A 23946-nucleotide genomic window follows, 5' to 3' on the forward strand; every position below is an offset into this window, starting at 1 on the left:
TGAGGTCCAAGGCAGGTGGAGGCTACAGGCTGGGATCAGGGAACGTGTAGACAACACCTGAAGCCAACTGGAGCCTGGCTGGGCACACCGTGCACAGATGGAGGCTTTGTCTCCTCAGTGGGGAGCTTGGCACTTTCTTCCTGGACCCTGGACCTGGACCATCAACCAGGCAGTGTGTTCATGCACATCAGCTGACACCGTCTGGAGCTCCTCTCTGTCTCTAGTGCATTCGTTCAGCACATTTGTTTAGCATTTGGTAAGGACTGAGGTGCTGTGGTCACAGAGGAGAGCAAGACACCCACACTCTCTCAAGAGGCCAGCTCCCAGGCAGCCAAGTGATGAACACCTTCCCTTGCACAGGCTCATGTTGGGAAAATGAGACCCAGCACTCAGAGGGCCCAGGGCAGGATGGAGTTGCTCCTTGCAGAATCATTTGGGCCTGTTTGCTGGTGGCTCAGCGGTGAAGAATCCGCCTGCAATGCAGGAGACCATCTGAAATGCAGGAGTCGCAGGTTCGACTGCTGGGTCTGGAAGATCCCCTGGAGAAGGAAATGGCAACCCATTCCAGTGTTCTTGCCTGGGAAATGCCATGGACAGAGGAGCCTGGCAGCCTGTAGTCCATGGGGTCGCAAAAGAGTCTGACACGACTTGTCAAGTAGATCACCACCACCAAGTAGGAGTTGCCGGACTTCAAGCAGGCAAGGTGATGTCCGTTGAGGCGGAGAACTGACCTGTCCGTCCAACTGGAGACCCCGCCTATTTGGGCGGGGCCAGCAGAGTGCCGCGCTGTTGGAGAACCAGTCACATCCGACCACGTCTGGGAGGCCCAGGTGGCCCCAGGAAATCTGAAGTTGGAAGGGAAAGTCAAGGGTCAGAAGTGAGAAGTCAGCGGACCTTGGTTGCTGCGTGCCAGCTTCGCGCCAGGAGAGGGGAGCTTGGCACCTAGGGCCCCAGGGCCACAGTCTCGGGTGCCTCTTCACCTCATCCTTGTGTCTCTTGAAAGCCTGGCCATCACCAAGCCCTGTTTCCTCTAACTTAAGCAGCTGATTGGGACCCACGGGGGAGGAGGTGGCGGTGTGGTGTTGCCATCACATGTTCGTGCTGGGGAAGGCCAGCACCAACATGAAGGCCTGGAAGGTGAAAGGGGGAGGGCTTTGGGGATCGGCTGACACCCCGGACCACAGTGAGTCTGGGTCTCAGGTGACCATGGCAAGGTGAAGCCCTGGCTCTGATAAGGCGTGTGGCTTCTCCAAGGTCACGCCCACCCACCCCTTCCCCACGTCCACTCCCCTGGGTCAGATGGGGGCCCTTACAACCTCCTGCAGCGGTTTGGAGTTGAGTGAAATAGCATGTAGGGAAAACACGTCGTGAACTGTGAAGTGGGAAGTGGCTGGCACAGGACTGTCATATGTGAACCACATGTGCTCATACACACAAGTCTTTATAGAGCATCTTCTGAGAGGTGAGCAGAGTCCAGCTCTGGGCGGGCGCATCCTTGAATGCTGGTGACAGTGAAGGATGCTGTCATGGTGCCAGGCCTATATGTCTCCTAACCCTCCCCCCGTCCTTTTCTCAGTTTATGCTACAGGATTCTGCCTACTGACTGTGTGTGTGTGTGTGTATCTGTGTATGTGTAATTTCAGGAGGAGTGAGTTTCTCTCCATATGGCTGTGATTTATGCTGATACTGTCAAATTACAAACTATAAATTGTATCATTTCCCCAGAAAATCGATGTGACAATTTCTTTGTTCCCCGCCCCAGCCCTTCTCATGAAAAGTAATCTTTGGGACACACTGGAAAAGTTCACGGAATTACAGTGCCGTGCCAGCCTGTGGACCCTGCTTTCTCTGGGTTGTTTCAGTGTTTCCATTTTCTGCTTGGGAACAGGGAAGTATTGAAATATTTACAAGAATTTCATAGGCCAGGCAGCGGTAAATATGTCTGTTCTGTAAGAGCCTGGAGCTGTGTCTCCAATGGTGGGGGGAAGGGGTGGAATGAAAAAGATAAAGAAAAAAGTTTACGAATCTGAGGCTTTTCGATACTGAAAGCTAAATATCTATTTTTCAGTACTTTGGGGGTTTCATTTGGAAATTTGTCTTATGGGGGAAATCACTTAAAAGAAGAGGCCAGTAGACCTGAGCATGCTTGCATATAAAAGAGGCATGATGCTTGCTTTTTCTAGTTTTGAATAACAGAAACAAATGTATTAGTATATGTGTTGTTACAGACTTCATGTTCAGGTGATTTTCCTAGATGAATAAAGATTCAGAATTTATTAAAATGCAAGTTGCCTCCCTTGATCATTTCACTCTAAAGTTGGAGCTTTTGAGAGCAGTATCCTCTTTGCGTTAGGAATTATGCAAATATTTGGCTTCTAGTGGGCCTATTTGGGCTCAGTCTTTTCTAACAATTGCATATTAAAACAGGCATCTCTGGGCAGTGGTCCCCTTCCTAAACTTAGCTTTCTTTAACATATTTAAAAAGCAAATAATTCTGATATTGTGGTCTGCGGCAGACATCATTTGTACGTTAGCCAGGATATTATTTGAGAACTGCAAAGCTCTCTAGGTATTACAACCGTATATAAACCATGTGTTAGAAAGATATAAATTCAGTTTTGAAATATTTGTTAGACTGCTTTTGGCTTTCAGTCCGTGCCAAACATGTGCTTCAGTGATGGATAGAGTCATGTGGACTCTTGAATGAAACTCTTTCTTGTGTATAGACTTTGTCTTCTAGCAGTTGGGTTAGACAAGCCAGGAGATTAAGAGGATCCAGTTACTTAAGAGGTGTGTTCTCCAGTGAGCTTAAAATCTTCTTTCCTCCTTTAAAATATGTCACTAGGTAATTTGGTCTCATTCTGTGCCACAGAAAATATTGTCAGACACCTTGAATGGATGGAGAATAATTCCATTCCAGATATTCACATGTTAACTTCAAATTTCGAATCCAGAATGTGTTACTAATAATTGGTTGAAAATTTTTGGCTCTTAGGCTGGTAAGCTATTCATGAAGCCTGAATCTAGCACAGCCAAATGAAATAGAGGTCTCTTAAATCCATCTCGAGTCTCAGATAAACATCAAGTAGTTTTTTAGTATAAGTATGTCCCCACCATTGCATGGGACATACTTATACTAAAAAATAATCATTTGCTATTTGTCTGAAATTCAGATAGAGCTAGAGGTCGGATTTTTGTTTTCTACATCTGGCAACGCTGCGTAGATCCCAATTTATTACCCACTGCCATAAACAGTGACTCTCAAAGAAAATTCCTCAGTGATGAAGGTTTTCTGGGATGAAGATGGGGGAGCTCTCAGTCCAGCCCCTCCATATAATAAAAACAAATGTTCTATTTGAACAAAGTCTGAAAACAGAGCAGTAATAGATCGCCTCTATTGCGCTTCTGATAGAACCTGGGCCAGCACCTTTTTCCTCCTCATGTGTGTGTGCTAAGTTGCTTCAGTCGTGTCTGACTCTTTGCGACCCCACGGACCATAGCCCTCCAGGCTTCTCTGTCCATGGGATTTCCCAGGCAGGAATACCGGAGTGGGTTGCCGTTTCCTTCTCCAGGGGATTTTCCTGACCCAGGAATCGAACCCGCATCTCATGTCTCCTGCATTGTAGGTGGGTTCTTTGCTACCTGGGTGTCATATACATCCATTTCCTCATGTTTTCTCTCCTTATATTTTCTCTCATTTCTGTGTCGTGTAGGTGGACATGGGGTACAAGTCTAGGAAGGCTTTTTCTCTCTCTCTCTTCCTCACATCCCTTCCCCCACCTGTGAGCACCCACATCCAACTCTTCAAAGCCTGGTATAATTGGCACCCCTTTCATGGAGGCTTCCTGGACCATCTCAGCCCCATCTTGTTTCCTAATTTAGCTCTGGTTGCTCTTAAAGATATTATCCTTTCCTTCACTAGATTTTGTGATCCTTGAGGGCAGAGTCAAGTTTAATTTCAGGAAGGAACACACATCATGAAAGTTGCGAGGAAATTGGCACTCGGAAAAGCTTGCTTTCCTTCCTTCCTTCCTTCTGTGATAGCTGCTTCTAATTGAGTGCTGCCATGTACTGGGTCTTTCCACAAGCCATCTCCTTGAATTTTCTCAGCTAGTCTAGGGGTGAAGTCCTATGTCCTCCATTGTATGCATTAGAGAGGCCCCACCTTTGTTGAAAGGCAAAGCTTGAATGGTCCTTAATTCACACGGAACATTGAAATGCTGTTGGTTGTTACCCAACATGACCTACCAACGCGCCCCTCTGAAGAGTAGAAGACAAATCTCCAGTGGGTGTGTGATGGTCAGCCTCTACTCTTAGGGGAGGAGTCTGGTTGAATCAGCAGTTGTTTCTTTGTTTTAGAAATAAACCTGTTCAATATTCTTAATTCACAGTTGCACATACATAAATTAGAAAAAATTAGATCCATTAAAAATGACCAGTCCCATAGAATAGATAAACACCAGTCCTACTGTATAGCCCAGGGAACTATATTCAATATCCTCTAATAAACCATGGAAAAGAATTTTTTTTAAAAATGACAATCAGTTCAGTTCAGTTTAGTCGCTCAGTCATGTCTGACTCTTTGCGACCCCATGAATCACAGCACGCCAGGCCTCCCTGTCCATCACCAACTCCTGAAGTTCACTCAGACTCACATCTATCAAGTCAGTGATGCCATCCAGCCATCTCATCCTCTGTCGTCCCCTTCTCCTCCTGCCCCCAATCCCTCCGAGCATCAGGGTCTTTTCAAATGAGTCAACTCTTCTCATGAGGTGGCCAAAGTATTAGAGTTTCAGCTTTAGCATCAGTCCTTCCAATGAACACCCAGGACTGATCTCTTTTAGGATGGACTGGTTAGATCTCCTTCCAGTCCAAGGGACTCTCAAGAGTCTTCTCCAACACCACAGTTCAGAAGCATCAATTCTTCGGCGCTCAGCCTTCTTCACAGTCCAACTCTCACATCCATACATGACCACTGGAAAAACCATAGCCTTGACTAGACGGACCTTTGTTGGCAAAGTAATGTCTCTGCTTTTGAATATGCTGTCTAGGTTGGTCATAACTTTCCTTCCAAGGAGTAAGTGTCTTTTAATTTCATGGCTGCAATCACCATCTGCAGTGATTTTGGAGCCCCCCAAAATAAAGTCTGACACTGTTTCCACTGTTTTCTCATCTATTTGCCATGAAGTGATGGGACCAGATGCCATGATCTTAGTTTTCTGAATGTTGAGCTTTAAGTCAACTTTTTCTCTCTCCTCTTTCACTTTCATCAAGAGCAATAGATATGAGCAAATAATCCTCAAAGTAAGAAAAGAAAATAACTGAAAAAATATGAAAATTTTCAACCTCAGTGACAAATAAATGCACAATGTAATGACAAAGAAATATATGTTTTTTTCTTTACCAATAGGCACATATTTTTATAGGGCTTTTTCTTAATAATATTTGTCTACTGAGTTGTCATCCTGCCACGGCCTTGTCATTGCTGAATGGATGGGGAACAGTCCTAGTTCAGATCCAGAAAGGCAGGAGGCAACCCTGTCCACTCTCCACTCTTCACCTGCCTCCATCAGTTCAGGGTGGCCATGGCAAGCTGTGTCTCCTCTTGTTGACTCAACTGGCCACACTGGGTGGCCAGAAATAGCAACAGGGAAAGACAGTTCCCAGTGTTGTCAGCAGCCCTCTCACACTCGGGTGGCAATCAGTGCTAATTTCACAGAGAACAGAAAGCCTGTTTAGAATAATGAATGCATCATTAGTGTGAATTTTAAATGAGGGCAATGACGCTCGCTTCCCAGGGGGCGCTAGTGGTAAAGAACCCATCTGCCAATGCAGGAGATGTTCGGTCCCTGGGTTGAAGGAAATGGCAACCCACTGCAGTATTTTTTCCTGGAGAATCCCGTGGACAGAGGAGCCTGGCAGGCTACAGTCCACAAGGTCGCAGAGTCGGACACAACGGAAGTGACTTCACATGCCATGACGCTCAGCCTACGAGGACACCTGCCCTCATAGCAAGCTTGATGGCCAGCAAAGGACGGGCAATCTCTCTCGCCTGTGAGATTATGTCACAATAAAGCTGGGTATTGTTGAGAGGAAATTGTCGAAAGGTTCCTAAACTGAACAGTTTTCTTTACTTTTTGGCTTTACCTGTGTGAGATGAAGCATGGACTTAAAGACAGATAAGCACATTGTTCAGTTTTGAGAACTGAGAACAAAAGTATTTCTAATCAAAATTATTAAATGCTATTCTGCTTCATTCTAGAAGCCTAGCCAGTATTTGTCAAATCACATAGAACTGAAACTTTCCAGAAAGCAAGACTTCAATCCTATGACATAATCATTTGGGGTGTCCTGTATGACTATTTAAATTAGGGGCCTCCCAAATTCAATGGACAGAGTCAACAACTAGAAAGTTAAAGTCATAGAAATCAGCACCTGCCTTCAGACAGCCACACTTGCCCCTTGGTCCTTAGGACTTAGACAGGTGATCTCTAACTCATCAACCCCGTCCTTACCCTCCTTCCAGCCCAGGCCTCCCTGTCTTGCCCTGCTCCTCCCTCCCCTGTCCACCACTACCCCCCCTGCCCCCGGCCTGCCATTCTGGCTCGAGTTGCAGAATCTGCACAGTTGAATTCCCAGCAGGTGGAGAAGTGAAGCAGGAGACAGGGGATGTGGTCCCCAGTATCACATTTTGGAATTTAGAATGTATTTTCTCATAAATGCACATGAGATTTAGGTCTAGAAACTCTTCCCTGAGTGACAACTTAGAGCATGGTTTTCATAAAGAAAATGAAGTGTTTCTAAAGGATGGTATGAGAGTCAAGCACGTTATAATTTCACAAGTGTTGGTGAGCCCGCCTTTGAGAACTCAGCGAGTCTGTAGAAAATGCACTCAAGTTCAAATAATCAGCCTGTGCTCAAGACCCTCAGTGGGCAGCTGCGCTCGCTGGGATTCAGTGCTCTCTTGGTTAGCATGGCAGGTACGCACTCTTGAGTAGACAAGGAAATATTAGGCTTCTGTGATGATGATTTCTATTCCCGTCCTTTAGTTCTCTGTTCTGATCTTAATTTGGCTTTTCAAGGAAGGTTTCCTGCTGGGGAGATAATGAACCCAATGCTTTAGATGAGGATTCTGGCTGACTTGCCAGTTCCTTTTCATTAAAAGTAAGTTGAAATTCTGACTTATAAAGAAGGCTCACTTGGGTTTGGATCTGTGCATAAACCTTCAAGGAGCCAGACAATGCTGGGCGAGCTAAAAATCAGTCACCCTTCAGAGCCTCTGTAATGAGAACCACGCCCCAGGACCCAACCCTGCTGTCATTATGATCCCAAGGTCGTGAGAACTTGTTATTCGTTTGGTCATAATTCATTAACCAAATACTTGTCTGCATATGAAGATAGAACATTGAATTTGATAAATAAGGCCCATGTGTGTTAGTTGCTCAACTGTGTCTGACTCTTTGCGATTCCACAGATGGTAGCCCATCAGGCTCCTCTGTCCATGGGGATTCTCCAGGCAAGAATACTGGAGTGGGTTGCCATGCCCTCCTCCAGGGGATCTTCCCCACCCAGGGATCTAACCCAAGTCTCCCACCTTGCAGGCAGATTCTTTACCGATTGAGCCACTCAAATATGGCCCCTACCACTTGCCATTTTAGATTTGGGAGTGGGGTAGTGGAAGCAAAATGATAAAATGAGTTTGGATGCTTATAAATACCATTAAAGGAACAGAATAGGACGATGGGCTGGAGAGAAACGTGGGGTAGAAGGAAGGTTCTGAAGTCGGGCAGCCCCTCTGAGGTTTTTACATTTGAGCTGAGACGTAAGTAATGAGATTTGAGGGCCAGCAGAGGTTTGAGAGTAGGGTGTTCTCAGCAGAAAGAAAAGCAAAAACCAAGGACACGAAGTCAGACATAGCTGGACATATGATGGGTCAGAGGGGTGGTCAGTGTGGTCACAACAGAGCTGGCAAGATGGAACTCTCAGGGGTTGGGGTTCCAGAACTTGTAGGACTCAGGAAGGAATCTGAATTTTGTTCCCAGTGTTTCCTGGACAGAGTGGTGTTTGTTTATCACATGGTGTGGCTGGAGCCTAGATCCTAGTACTTGGCTGTCTGGGTGGGCTGTCTGGGTGGCTTCATAGTTTTTTGGACCACAGGCAAATTTCTTAACTTCTCCGTGCCTCAGCTTTTTCATCTACTAAATGACGATACACATCCAAGGGTCATTATGAGGTTTAAAAAGGTGAAACTTAGAATGGGGTTTGGTGCACAACACTTGCTTAATCGGGGCTTCCCTGGTGTCTCAGTGGTAGAGAATCCTCCTGCCAATGCAGGAGATGCAGGTTTGATCCCTAGGTCGGGAAGATCCCCTGGAGAAGGAAATGGCAACCCACTCTAGTATTCTTGCCTGGGAAATCCCATGGACAGAGGAGCCTGGTGGGCTATAGTCCATGGGGTCGCAACAGAGACATGACTTACCAACTGAACAACAACTTGTTTAATTAGTGTTCACTGTTGTCATCTAGAAATGTTTATTAATTGTGGGATCTATGCTCAGCATCGCATTTTGTCCTATGAATAGTTCTCATGTATACATTCTTCTCCACTCTTCACACACTCCATTCTCCAGCAGAGAATTTTTCCAAAATGAATCAGATTTACTCTACATAAAATCCTATGATGCCTTTCTACTGCACTCCAAATGAAACCCACATGCTACCTTAGAAGGCCCAGCGTGATCCAGGCCTTGCCTACCCTCTATACTTGAGCTCACACCTCTGTCCACGCCGTTTCATACTTCATTTTAGCCATACTGACCCTTTCTGCTCTAGAACACACTAAGCTCTCCCTGCATTAAGGCCTTTGCATTCATGTTCTTTTGATGGAAAACCCTGCCATAGACTTTTGCTCTTATCAAATGTGTCCTGTCCTTTGAGATTGGAGTAGAGGGAGCTTCAGGTGATGAGTCTACCAAGAAGGATTCAGTAGAAAGTAGGAGAGTTTTGAGAAAATAGAACAAAAACAAAGCATAAGATACCCAGCTGGAGTTGTTGAATGTGAGTGATTAAAAAAAAGATGTTTCCAAGCCCTGTGACGCAGGCAGTGGTGAATGGTGGGGACTCTGGCAAGACATGTACGATGGACAGTGTTTTGCTTTCTGACTGGGGGACGGAATGAAGCCTTTGGTTTTTAAACGTGCTGAGTTTGAGATGATGATGGTGACAAAGCATTGAAATTAGTGTCCAGTAGATACTGTATTACAAACTGCACTTGGGTGAACTGGCCAGATGGAAAAATACTGATTTGAGCAACATCAATTTAAAAATTAATGAGTTCTCTCAGGAACAGTGAGAGTGGGGTGGGAAGATGTTCAAGAGCTGAGACTTGGGGGATGTTCAAGTCCCCCAAGGGAGGCGGGAGAAAGGAATATGAGTGGAGAAGGCAAGATCTGGCTGGAGAAGGAGAAGAAAACCAGAGCCACTGAGTGCTGCCAAGTTGAGGGTGTGTTTCAGTAGAAAGGGGCTCCCCTGGTGGCTCAGATGGTAAGGAATCTGCCTGCAGTGCAGGAGACCTGAATTCGATTCCTGGATTAGGAAGATCCTCTCGAGTAGGGAATGGCAGCCCACTCTAGTAGTCTTGCCTGGAGAATCCCATGGACAGAGGAGCCTGGCGGGCCACAGTCCATGGGGTTGCAAAGAGTTGAACATGACTGAGTGACTTTCAGCAGAAGGTGGTCTGTGATGACAATGATACAATGGCGCTGATGGATGTTAGTGCCGTGAAAGTCCATGGTCTTTAGTGTAGATACTAAATGGCTGCTGGGTCATTGTTGTTTGATTCCATCTCATGCTTTTACAGTAGTGAAGGGAACAAATCTGCTTCTGTTCCTGTCTTTTTGTTCTCCACTTCCAAAAGCTGCTCCTGTGCTAGGATTTTAATAATTGATTCCATTTTCCCTTTACATCATTGTTTGAAAATTCTGACCCCCATCCTCCACCATCCAAAGTATTACAAATAAATTCCTGCAGCATCTCTTTGTTCCTATGATGAAGGACAAAGTGAATGAATGCATATGAAATTCAGAGGGCTTGGGTTTTGTTATTAATTCTGCCATTTATTGTTGGGAAACATTAGAAATAACCAGTATAAACGCTTAGTTCAGTCTCACCATTTATAAAATAGGACTTGCACTAGTTTACAATGACCAGCAAAGGAGTCTAAAATAGAAGCTGATGTTGTAAATGGTTTTGCAGATAGGAGACACTTTAGGCATGAAAAGTTATTTTTATGTGTAGTAGAGACAACTTGTGCTTGGGGTATGAATCCATTTGAAACATTTATGGGAAGCAATAACTAGCTCTCTTTGAATTTTGAAATGACGTATAAAACGTCTTTTCAAAATTGTAATTGTTTCATAGTACTTGATGGCTTTTATTTCCAAACGGCCTGTGTCCTCTAGCATGCCCAAGGCAGTGAACCTGCAATGCCAGGAAAGCTGGTAAGAAAGTAAAACATCATACATCAGTTGGTTTGTCATCATGAGTTCAAATGATTGATTTTTAAAATTTTTTGTCCATCCTAGAAGTAATATGTCTGTTTATAGAAAAATCAGAGATATGTACAAACATGAAGAAGAAACACACTGAACTCACAGCCCTAACACTCAGAGCAAAAAACCTAGAAGAGCATTTTAGTGTATTTCTTTCCAAAGATTGATTAAAACGAAGCAAAAGCAAAAAACTAAGCTAAATGACACCCACCCACACTTTGCGCCCGTGGTGTCTGCTGACCCTCTCACCAGCCTTCGGCAGTGGTCAATGGTCCATAGTCTTCCTGGACACCTAAAGGATTTGTGTATCCGGGAGGGCGAGAGACTAGCCCCAGAGCGTCCATGTAGCCTCTGGGGGGTGCAGAAAATACTGACTCTTCTGACTCAAAATACTGCAGCTGCTTCCATTCCATCAGGCTGTGTCTTGATAATTTAGCCTTCCAGTGTGGATAGCTACAACCTTAGGCTCTGAGCGAATCTGGTTCTGTTTCAACATCCTTTCGTCCAAGTATTTATGTGACTGTCACTTGGTGTAACCTTCTTAAACCAACTTTTCACTTCTGTACTATTTCAGAGTCTTGTCGCCAGTAACCAGAAAAAAAGGTGACGTTTTTACAGCAACTTGTTTCTGTGTTCTGAAGAGTTCTCTGGGTGTATTTCGAAGGGCCTTTCCACTGCCTGAGGATTGACTGCTTTTGCATGCTCTGCCTTTTTATACAGAGAGGGCGATGGCACCCCCACTCCAGTACTGTTGCCTGGAAAATCCCATGGATGGAGGAGCCTGGTAGGCTGCAGTCCATGGGGTCGCTAAGAGTCGAACATGACTGAGCGACTTCACTTTCACTTTCCACTTTCATGCATTGGAGAAGGAAATGGCAACCCACTCCAGTGTTCTTGCTTGGAGAATCCCAGGGACGGGGGAGACTGGTGGGCTGCAGTCCATGGGGTCGCAGAGTCAGACACGACTGAAGTGACCTAGCAGCAGCAGCAGCCTTTTCATACTCTAGGAAACCTTGTTGGTTAACTGCTTTATGCCTTTCACGTGACTGCAGTTACTGCATCTTTCCTCCATCTGAACAAACAGCAATGTTAGAAGAGAGATGAAGGCAGAGACTCCAGTTTGCTGGAATTTGGAGCCACTGGTGATAACAGCCATCCATCTCTGAGCCCTTTGATACTGAACTGCTCTAGAATGACGTGTGGTCTTCTTGCAAGATGCAGACTAAGTCCTCAAATGATGATTAATAGACTTTATTTGAAAGGACCGCTTTATATTTACAAGAAGATGGGGAAGAGAGTATAGAGAGTTCCCCTATACCCCATAGGCTTCTGTGGTGGCTCAGCAGTAAAGAAACCACCTGCAGTGAAAGAGCTGCAGGAGACACGGATTCGATCCCTGGGTCCGGAAGATGCCCTGGAGAAGGAAATGGCAACCCCCTCCAGTATCCTGGCCTGGGAAATCCTGTGGACAGAGGAGCCTGGTGGGCTTTAGTTCATAGGGTTGCAGAGAGTCGGACACAACTGAATCGACTTGGTACGCATACACCTATACCCCATAACTAGTTCCCCCTCTTACTATCTCACCTGAGAACTGTACAGTTGTTAAAATTAATGAACCAATATTGACATAATGTCTTTAACTCCAGTTCATACTTTATTCCAATCTCCTTACTTTTTACCTAACGTTCCTTTTCTGTTCGTCAATCCCAGGCAGGAGTCCTCAACACATTGAGTCATTATGTCTCCTTCGCCTCCTTTTAGCGGTGACAGTTTCTCAGACTGTTCTTGTTTTTGATGACCATGACAGTTTTGAGGTGTGCTGGCCAAATATAATATAGGATGACCTGAATTGGCGTTTGTCTCAGGATTAGATCGATCAGAGGTCAAGTGTCGTTTTCATCATATCCGATGAAGAGTACATGCCAACATTAGGGCTACGGCTGCTGACGTTGACCTTGATAATCTGGCTGACATAGTGCTTTTCCGCTGTAAAACTACTCTTTTTAAGACTAACTTTTGCCATGGTTCTTTTGAACATCCTTGAGCTATACCATTTAAAACTAATCACACCCCTAATTATCACCCTCGGAGCTTGCAGACGAGATGAGAGAGTGATGTTGTTATTTGATTAAGACTATAGATAGGAATCTGAACCAAGGGAGATATATTTGTCCTTTATGGGAACATTGCCACCATATTCCCCTGGACCAAGACACTGCTCAATCAAACCAGTAAGATTTTCTTTAGCTCTCTGGGATTACAAAAAATGCTTCGTGAGTTTCCAGGGCCTTGTCCTCAGATTCTTTTGCAGTTCGTAATGGTTGTCTCAGTTTTTACCCCCACCTGGATTTTCTAAGGACTGTTTATCTTAATTCTCTTTTATGTACCTCAGATTAATCCTCTTCTCCTAGGTTCGTGTTGGCATTGATAGTGATTTTGCTTTAAAGCCAGAACTCTAGGTTAGTGTTTTAAGTTTCATCTTGGCTAGTAGTCTCATCAGAGGTTGTTTTCCCACTGGCTTACTGGATAACTTGAATGGATACCTCCCAAGCACCTTAACCCCTGTATATTCTAATGACAAGCATGAAGCTGTCATCTTCATACTGTTAGCCTGTTTGGTTGGAGAAACCCTGCCTACAAGTCTGTAAACTTGGATTCGGACATCCTAGACTGATTTTATGTGTTAAGCTTTTCAGAAGCCCTTTGACTATTCTGACTTAGTTGAGCTTCCTTAACCCTATGAGAATTGAGGCTTCCCAGGTGGCGCTAAATGGCACCCCACTCCAGTACTCTTGCCTGGAAAATCCCATGGACAGAGGACCCTCGTAGGCTACAGTCCATGGGGTCGCAAAGAGTTGGACACGACTGAGCGACTTCACTCCCTCGGGTAGCACTAGTGGTAAAGAACCCACCCGCCAATGAGAAGACGAGATGTGAGGTCGATCCCTGGGTCAGGAAGACCCCCTGGAGGAGGGCATGGCAATTCTCTTCTTGCATGGGAAATCCCAAGGAAGCCCAGTGGGCTACAGTCCATAGAGTCGCAAAGAGTCGGACACGACTGAAGTGACTTAGCAGCAGCAGTACCTTAGATGCAGGCTTTGATCGAGGGCAGTAAATCAAAGAGGAGTCAAGACCAGGGCCAGGTCTTGTGTCTTCAAGATGTTTATTGTTCAGTATCTCAAAACTTTGTCAATCTCTTCTGTAAAGAAGCTGAAACCCTTAGGTGGACAGCAGGGTGGTCTGGATGACTCTTAGTAAGCCAAGCCAGGGAGGCTTGGCCAGATGGAGCAGGAAAGAGGCAAGACTTCCATGGGTAACCAGGCTCTGGGTGACTCACATGGAGGGGATCTGAAGGTACTGTAGGGGATGTCTTTATTGCTGGCTTTTCCAAGACCTTAAAAGCCATCGCTGCAAACATTCTTGCTTAAGGAACTAGGTCTATAACTTCCCTCTTCACCAGCCATAATCAAGTCTGAAAATGACAAACTCAGACAAGCATAGTAGGCACATGCATGTCTCATGGGAAAGCAGTGCTGATTGTCACAGAAGATAATTGTGTTAGAAACCTAAATATCTCATATGCTTCTTCCTACTGTGAGACTGATGGAGAAGGAAATGGCAACCCACTCCAGTACTCTTGCCTGGAAAATTCCATGGATGGAGGAGCCTGCTAGGCTAATAGTCATGGGGTTGCGAAGAGTCGGACACGACTGAGCGACTTCACTTTCTTTCTTTCTGTAGTTCCTTTTGGAGAAGGAAGTGGCAACCCACTCCAGTGTTCTTGCCTGGAGAATTCCATGGACGGAGGGGCCTGGTGGGCTACAGTCTATGGGGTTGCAAAGAGTCGGACATGACTAAGCAACTAACACACACACACATGCTGTGAGACTGAAGCAAAATGGCCATTTTATGAAAAGGACTGTATGTATCTGGTTACTCAGCAGAAAGAAAGCTGGGAGTTCCTCCCCAAGATAAGCTAGTCACATTTTTTTATTTAGTAAACTGAGTTTTGTTGATGCCCAAATATTGGCAAAAACAAAATGTATGCAAGCTGTATGTTTTCTAAGGTCATATTTTTTTTTTCCCCTGGGTTTCTAGGGCTTGAATGTGCAGCTACTTTTATGGTTTGTCAACAAGATCACTCCATAAAATACATTCTGATATCTCACAGCTGTGTATAATTTATTCTGTCTATCCATGCAGCACAAATAAAAATTTTATTTGCATCATCTAAAAGAAATACCAGTGTATACATACTTAAGCAAAGCTCATAAGAAACCATCCTCTGACTGTACATACTGCTGGTGGGATGTTGTGCAACCAATTAAAAAGTTGAGAGATGGCTTCATTATCCATGTATATAGATAGTAAATACTGTCCTCAGCAAATAATGTTGTTATTCAATTTCTTTAAAAGGTTGCACAACATTCTGCAAGTACTGGCACAGTCTGCCTCTCAGTTCTCTTTGGAATATTTAGAAATAAAGCCTCTTAGAGGGGAAGAAAATCAGTCCCAAAGGACTTCTTTTGGAATAAGATGTTGGTATATGTAGGTGAAAAGGGAAGTGTTCAGTGGTCGGAACATTTTGCCTTCAGGAGAGTAAATAACTGTTGCTCTCTGCTCCTAAGTGCCTGGGAGGAAAACGGTCCAGGGGACTAATATGTTCTTTATATTTGGTTTGTGCAGCTTCAGTTTGATTATTGATGAGGAAACCCCACGAAGGCCTCCCTTCTCCCCGCAAAATCAAGGATGCGGGCATACCGCCTCTCCTAGGGCCCCACAGGCAGAGGCAAGCGAAGGAGACCTGGATTTCATGGCACTTCTCCTTTCTCCTAAGAAGCGGTCCCCAGCCCTTTTGGCACCAGGGCCTAGTTTTATGGAAGACAGTTTCCGAGGCCTAGGGTGTGGCGGAGGTTTCAGGATGACTCAAGCACATTATTGTGCACTTTGCTGTGTGCTTAGTCGCTCCGTTATGTCCAGCTCTTTGCGACTCCATGGACTGTAGCCCACCAGGCTCCTCTGTCCGTGGAATTCTCCAGGCAAGAATACTGGAGTGGGTTGCCATTTCCTTCTCCAGGAGATCTTCTCCACCCAGGGATCGAACCTGCATCTCCTGCATTGTCAGATGGATTCTTTACCTGCTGAGCCATCAGAGAAGCCCCATTACGCACTTTCTTTCTATTCTGATATCGCTACGGTCTATGGCCTGGAGGTTGGACCCCTGTTTTAAGACAGGCAGCTTCTCAGTGAGTCCTATTATATTCAAAGAGTTTTTCTCTAAGTCTCTGAGGCCTGGGTGATAACCTTCCGGGCCTCTGAGCATCACAGCTGGAATACCCATGGAAACCATCCCGTCTTCCTTACTGCGGCTGGGTGGTGAGTGGTACAGGATTCCAGGTTTAGATTTATCCAGCCTTGGGGCATTTGAATTTGCGATTAAGTACTTAATTTAACAATTCATTTGTGTTGGAAACTTAACTGACAGAACTTCCAGGAGTAGCTTATAATCAACCTGGTTTGTTTATGTAGAGGAAATTTTAAAATGCTTGCAGTCACTCTCTTAACAGTTTAACTTGACTTTCCAGAGGATTAAAATGTTGGCCAGGGTAACTCTTTGGCACGTGGCATGGTTTTCACTGGTTGAGGGGCAAGTTCAGGCGCATCTGCCGTTTTCACTCTGTAATTGCGGGAATTTCAAATCCTTCTTAATCCACTTCAGACAGCACACCAGCACTCTTTCAAGGTGTGTTCAGTTAGCTGCACTCTTAGTCCGCTCTGCAGAAACTGTGTAACTGCATCAGAACTCACTTTGTTTCAGGAACTTCTAACATGGGAATCCCACTGAGGGTCTTGAGCATGAGACCTGGAGCTTGGCAAAGCTTCGAGAAGGATCTTGATGAAATGCTTCATGTGTATTACGCACCTTGCGCCTCCCTGCCCTCTGCTTCATCTTATGGAAAAGATAACACTTGAGGACCCACTGCTGATGTGTTCCTCCCGCGGCTCTGGGTAGGGCTGGAAGTTCCTCATCCTCCATGCTTCCCATCCCAACAATACAGTCTCTTGTCCCTGTCCATCAGACGTAGCCTTCCCTACCAACTACCACGGGCTTGTTTTTCTCATTACATTTTTATTTTGAAATCATTCTAGATTTATAGAAGAGTTACAAGGACATCATGGGGTGTCCTCCCAACCCTGTTGTTTCAGGGTCCTGGTTACTCTGTGCAATCATATTTGTTCAGTTGTCTCTCACCCAGTGTAAAAATATAGGTCATGAGGGCAGCTTGATCTGTGACTCTCTCATAGATGCACAAGATGGAGAGAACCAAGTGTTCTGGGGTGGAGAGGGCTGTATTTAAGAGATGAGGGTCCCAGAAGTGTAGGCAGAGGGGGCTCGCTCCAGGTAACATGAGGGTTGAAGCAGAAACAGCGGGCTATTTAAGTGGAAGACATCAGATCTCGAAGGCCCATCACAAGACAGGCAGTTAATAAATAGTTGGTGAATGAATGAATGAATGAATGAACTAGTAAGTGGGTCAACAGCTGGGCCAGGACCAACAGCTAATACGTGGTCAGGATGCTACTGATGTTGGGGATGTCTCACTCCAAAGCCCCTGCTTGGAGTGACTCAGCACTCTTGGAGCACATTCCGTTCAGTTCAGTTCAGTTCAGTCGCTCAGTCGTGCCCGACTCTGCGACCCCATGAATCGCAGCACGCCAGGCCTCCCTGTCCATCACCATCTCCCACATGAAATCAAGCCAGTGGATGAAGCTCGTTTATTCAAGATCTCTGAGCCATTGTGGACCGCCCCCTCTGTAGCCGGGAAAGACTTCTGATGAGCTTCGTGCTGATAACCACTCCTTCGTCATAGCCCGCCCTCCACCGGATGTCCACAGATGTCACCGCCTGGAGCCGGCCCCCTCCGCCTGCACAGCTGGAGCCCTCATCTCCTGGACACGGGCTCATCCCAGCCCTGAGACCACAAGCCCGTGTCTCCTTGCACCCTTGGCCCCCTCTCTCCCTCTCCCTGCCCCACGTGGCCGAGGGGCCCAGCTCACCCCCTCGGCCACTGGCCAGAGTCCCAACGTTCAGTTCATCCCTTGTCCCTTGGCACTCAACGATTGGGAGTTTTAAATGCTTTGTGACCAGCTTGAGAATTTTTCAGGGAGGCTGTGTCAGACAGTTAGTACTCAAGTACAATAGTAATCCTTTTGTAACCTGAATATAACTGCAGACTTCCACACTGAGAATGATAAAATGGTGTGGATTGAAAGGTATTTGGAGAACTGTAAAATGTCTAGGATTAAAATTTCAATACCATTTGTGCCCAATAAATGCGAACTCTTTAGTAACTTGAAACTGTGCTGTTATGACTCAGGTCTGAAAATTATGAGTCCTGGTTGAAGAAATGGGAATAACATGTGAGGGAATCAACTCCCATCCTTTACCTTGAGGGGCAGACTGTGGTTGTACCGAATAGCAAGAGTGTGACCTCATAGGGGAGCTGGCCTGGAGAAATTACTGTATTTGTTAAGAAAGTGATATACTCTCCAGAAGAGAAAAATGTTATACTTTCCATTAGGATTGTTTATGGAAATGGGGCTGCATTGAACCTGTGTCAGTATATTAACTGGTTCGACAGGACCCCAGGAAACAAGATCACATAATAGTTGACTGAATGACTTGACTTTTTTTTTTTACATGAACCAGTCTAGTCAGTCGAAACTGACAAATTAATTTTGTCTATAGAATCATTCCCTGAAGCCCATAAAATTAACCCCCATAAGTACAGAGTGCAGAGTTGGCTTTGTATGTAACTGATTCGCCGGGACTTAAGTAAATGGAGTTAGTCTTAATACAGCTAAAGCCTTGAGACTTTTAATAGAGCTGATCTTAAGCAAAGGATTAATTCATCATTTAAAAAGTCACTGCTCGTGGATTTTTGTTGCTTGTCAAAGGACAGAATTATATACTTTGAAGATGGTAATCACCCAGCATGTGCCACAGGGCTTGAAGGGGAAAAAAAAATTAGCTCTTATTTGCTTTAAGTTACAAAATTTTTGGTTCAATTGACAGTGAATTAATCAGTTTTAACACTCAACTATTATATAATAGTTGATGGTATTTGCCTGGCTTTATTCAACTTGCAAGTATTTTCATTGAGTCGTTGGTGTCATGCTTCTGATGCCAAACTCTTCCAAACTGGAATAAGCATAGGGTTTTTCTTTGTGTTACAGGGGTGAACTGGGGAAGCCAGTTTGTGCCTTCCATGCAACAGGCCGGGACGAGGGATGGGGCAGGAGCCTATGAAGTGGTCAGTGTCTCTCTTTTGAATGGAGATCCATGGAACCCAATGAAGACTGCAGACTCAGAGGTCAGTTTTTTACTTTATCCTTCTTGACTTTTCAGTGATTAGAGTTTAAAATTCACAGGACTGCATTCATATCCTTTTATTCAAGTTTTGTCTTTAATGACTTTAATTCCAACTTTATCCTTCCTTACAAAGTGAAATCTTCGTTATTAAGAAGATGAAATACAAACTGATTTTGATGTGACGGTTCTGATGAGCGTCTCAGCTCTGCATATGTGGAAAGTTATTTTTTTCAAACACACACCGAGGATAACATTTCCAGATATGCAACTTCCAGCTCATTTTACTTGAGTGCTGGATATTTTTCTATATTCACATCTATTTATCAACATTTTGGTTTTATCAATCAATTATTGGTAGAAACATTTTCATGCAACTTTTTTTTTAAGTTTGTAATGAGTTTTAATGCACTTTGATGCTGAATTTACTTCAATACATGTTTGAATTGAGTCTTCTGTGATGTAAAAGAATACTATAAAATAATAAAAATATTAATGGTTAAATTTAATATTTTGATGAGTTTTGTCTGACAAATCTACATGACTTTCTTAAATTTCAGAACTTGTTGGAATAGTTGGAAAGTGATAAAATCTATAGAAATATGAGCTCTTTGGAGAGATTATACAGATGGCTTTGTCCTTGTGTTATGTGGAACTATTTTTAGATTATTTTTTATAATAGAAAACAGATTTTTTTTAAAAAAGAGCAGTTGAGGCTGAAAATCCTCTGTGGTGTTCTGGAAGTGCTGCAGTGGGCCACCTTTATGTCTGTAATGATAATATGATTTATGATTTATTATCCCCAACCTTTTTGGCACCAGGGCCCAATTTCATGGAAGGCAATTTGGAGGGGGGTGGGGAAACAGGGATGGTTTTGAGGTGATTCCAGTGCGTTTACTGTGTGCTTTATTGCTATCATTATTATCTCAGCTCTACTTCAGATCATCAGGCACTAGTTCTTTGAGGCTGGGGACCCCTGATTCACATCATTATTTCATTTTCTAAAGAGACTTTCAGCTGAAAGTGAACATTCAGAAAGGTTGAGTTAAAGGATCCAAAGGCCAGATCTGAACTTTTTCAGTATTTCTAGTTCATGGGGATGGTTGCAGACTGAATATACAAAGTGCAAGCCAATCACAGTGTCTCCGATGATGTTTCCTGGGAGAAAAACCTAGGATTTTAAAGAAAATCTCATCATGCTACTAATTTGCAAAATTAGAAATGACCTGATAGGTTCATAAAAAGAGAAGTGTACTATTTTGTAAATTATATATTTAAAATGTTGATAGGCACTAATTAATAATATAAGAATATGAACCCATCTAAAGTTATTTGGGTGGTGAAAGCTTATATGAGAGCTCTCCCTGGTGGTACAGTTGCCAGATTTAGCAACTGAAAGTGCAGAAAGTGAAAAAGTGAAGTCGCTCAGTCGTGTCCGACTCTTTGCGACCCCGTGGACTGTAGCCTACCACGTTCTTCCGTCCGTGGGATTTTCCAGGCAAGAGTACTGGAGTGGGTTGCCGTTGCCTTCTCCAGAGGATCGTCTTGACCCAGGGATTAAACCTGGGTCTCCCGCATTGTAAGCAGGTGCTTTACCATCTGAGCCACCAGGGATGCCCCATTAAACTTGGACTTAGGCAAGCGGTAGGTGTTTTTTCGGCATAAGTCTGTCCCATGCAAGATTTGGGGTGTTGTTGTTTATCAAAGTACAAATTTAACTGGTGTCCTGTGTTTTATCTGGCAACCTTCCTTGGAGGGTATCAGAGCAACGAGCTGATGAGGGTTCTCAGCATGCCTCTGGAATGGACCAGTGCAGACTGGCTCTAGTTTCTGACCTCCAGCTTCATCCTTCCTGCCAGCCAGCCACCTGGTAGACCTCAGGAGGCATGCTGGCAGGGGCATTGGCACCCTGCCCCTTGGCCAAGCTTACAACCTGGGCTGGGGGCCACCAGCTCCATCTTTGTAGAACACTAGGAGAAACCACTGTTGTTGCCTCACTATCCCAACTCCTCCAGGACAAGAATCGTGTGGGTAGTAGGCACGTGCTGTTGTTCAGTTGCCGTCACGTCTGACTCTTTTGTGACCCCATGGACTGTAGCCCTACAGGCTCCTCTGCTGCGCGATTTCCCAGGCAAGAATACTGGAGTGGATTGCTATTTCCTTCTCCAAGGCGTCTTCCTGACCCAGGAAAGTAGGCACATACCTACTGCCTAAAGTAGCTCCAGGTTTTATTTGTTTAAGGGAATAGGGACCTAGGTGATTTGGGGGACAGCATCTTGTCACAATGCCATGAAATTCGCTTCGGTGTATGGCTCGTGGAGTCAGCGCTGCGGCTCTGTAATGACCATGTGCACCTTTATTTGGTGGTTAACCATCAAGACCCTGCCTGAAAAGGGGTTTGTGTATGAGCATGCCATAATTCTCCACGGGGTAGATGTATGTATCTGTTGTGGGGATAGGGAGGCTGCCAAATGGTGTATATGTGTGCGTCTTTCCTTGTTATCAGATAACCGTCCACATTGTCATTTTAAACTGCATTCACAGAGTGTGTCTTCAAGTGTGCAGAATATACTCACTTCATGTATGTATTTTGCTGTGCAACTCTGCCTGCTGTACCTTAGAATGTAGGCTTTTAGATTTGCATCCTTGCTTTCCTGCTCCCCTATCTCATTCCTTGCTCCCTTGCTTCTTTCTGTTCAGCCAACCTTTGACAATTTGACCTAACTGATTTGAGGAAAGGCCCAAGCCTTTTGGCTTCCCTGGTGGCTCAGATGGTAAAGAATCCACCTGCAATGTGGGACACCTGGGTTCAATCCCTGGGTCAGGAAGATCCCCTGGAGGAGGGCATGGCAACCCACTCCAGGGTTCTTGCCTGGAGAATCCCCATGCACAGAGGAGCCTGGTGGGCTACAGTCCAGGGGGTCGCAGAGAGTTGGAGATGACTGAGCTAAAAACAGCACCAGGTATCTTCCTTTCTGTAACACGCTCCCAGTTGACTCTAATGAGCACACGGGGGGCTTCCCTGGTGGTCCAGTGGCTAAGACTCCACCTTCTCAATGCAGGAGGCCCAAGTTCCATCCCTGGTTAGGGAACTAGATGCTGTGTATGGCAACTAAGAGTTTGCATGCTTCAACTGAGAATTCGTGTGACACAGCTGAAGATTCTGCATGAGACTAGGCACAAATAAATGAATGAAAAAAATTTTTAAAAGTAGTTGAGCACACAGTTTAGAATCGCAGTATTTGTGAAAAGTACTGCTGTGTCTAGCACTGGGGAGTGGCTGAACTTGATTCAACTGATTTCAAGTTGCTTCAACTTGATTCAGGAAGAAGTACTCAGATTCTCTCTCTCCTTCCTTCTTTCTGCCTCTTTCTCATCTGTGATGAACATATAGCTGAATGGGATATTATTATGTCCTTTACAAATCAAGTGTCAAGCCATCACCACCACTGCTCAGGTAGTTGAAAGACTAGAGGAAAGGGAACCTGACCTTGGGTGCATTGTAGGCATCCAGCATTTGGTTTGTTTGCTTGCTGCTGTTTTGGTCTGTAACATGAGTATAAGCTTATCTGTTCTTCCTCCCTCTTAGGGTCATGGTAAGAATGAAATGAAATGATGTCTGTGAAAATACACTGGAAACTAAAAACTACCACCCCGATGTAAGGTGATACTGAGAGTTTAAAGTATCTTTAGGGACCAATCTCCAATTTCACGTCTTGAAAAAAATGAACTCTGGGTCCAGGGAAGACATATCAAGATGGGGTTGCTCCTGAATTGATCTCAATGGAGCTCAGCCTTTGAATACTCCAGGAAATTTCCAATCTCTAGCTTTCTCGCATGAGAATGAAATGATGGAAATAGTACGTGAAATGGAAAATAAAAAGGCAAGGGGATTAGAACATGAAACCAAAGCTTCCTGTAGCATATTGAGAGTCTGAAATATCAAATAGCAGCTAATTAAAACAGCAGAGGTAATGTCTGCTGCATAGACTTCCGTTTGCTTTTTTTCGTGGCTGAGAAAACCAAGTCCTGTTTTTTGTTTTTTGGTTTTTTTTTTGCTCAAATAACCATCCCCTTTCACCCTGCGGCAATCAGACCTCTTCTTGGAGGGGTGGTCGCACCCCTCCCACCGGCCCTCGGCATCCCTTGGTAGCAGCTTCCGCTCCCAACACTTCATCACGACGGCCCTTGCCAAGGTCACAGGTGGCCTCCCAGCCTATGCAGCCCGTGCGTGCTTCTCACTCTTTATCTGATCTTGACACTCGTTCCCTCTCCTCTGAAGTGCTCACTTCCTCTGGCTCCCTCGACCCTGTTCGCTCTCTTTCACTCTCATGTGTTTTTAATTCTTGCTCATGATTCCTCTTCTTGGCTTTGTCCCTCAACTGTCGGTTTCCACTGAGTCTCTTCCTCGGCACATTTCTTACTAAGGGCTCCCGCTGGCCTTGTCATTCCCTCCAGTGGCCTCGCTGTCCGCCTGTGGCAGGAGGGGCCAGTGAAAGTGCAGGTTGCTCAGTCGTGTCCGACTCTTTGCGACCCCATGGACTATACAGTCCATGGAATTCTCCAGGCCAGAACACTGGAGTGGGTGCCTTTTCCTCCTCCAGGGGATCTTCCCAACCCAGGGATTGAACCCAGGTCTCCCGCATTGCAGGCGGATTCTTTGCCAGCCGAGCCACCAGGGAAGCCCAAGAATACTGGAGTGGGTAACCTATCCCTTCTCCAGGGGATCTTCCCAACCCAGGAATCAAACTGGGAGTCTCCTGCATTGCAGGCGGATTATTTACCAACTGAGCTATCAGGGAAGCCCAAATAAATAAAGATAGACCAAAAGAAAGAAAAACAGGTCATAGGAGCCCACATGTGGTGGGGATGTGAATGATAGCAGCAGTCACTCCCACAACCTGTGACCTGGGTCTGATCCCCTCACCATCATCCTCCAATGTTCATGGACTGAAAATCCAATAGTCTGCCTGCTCTGATGTCTGTGCTTGGGTCACTGACTTCCAGTGGATTTTAGGCAGCTCC

General features: G+C 45.0%; 1 protein-coding gene across 1 annotated transcript in view; it reads left to right on the plus strand.

Moving 5' to 3' along the window:
• ADAM12 (ADAM metallopeptidase domain 12) overlaps positions 1 to 23946 on the plus strand; it is a 394288-nt gene that overhangs the window by 33833 nt on the left and 336509 nt on the right. The window contains exon 2 of the mRNA XM_070363357.1: positions 18789 to 18925. Within this exon, the coding sequence (XP_070219458.1) occupies positions 18789 to 18925 (137 nt within the window). The remainder of the gene's footprint in view (positions 1 to 18788; positions 18926 to 23946) is intronic.

Source organism: Bos mutus, chromosome 26, assembly GCF_027580195.1.
Source record: "Bos mutus isolate GX-2022 chromosome 26, NWIPB_WYAK_1.1, whole genome shotgun sequence".
Taxonomy (NCBI): Eukaryota; Metazoa; Chordata; class Mammalia; order Artiodactyla; family Bovidae; genus Bos; species Bos mutus.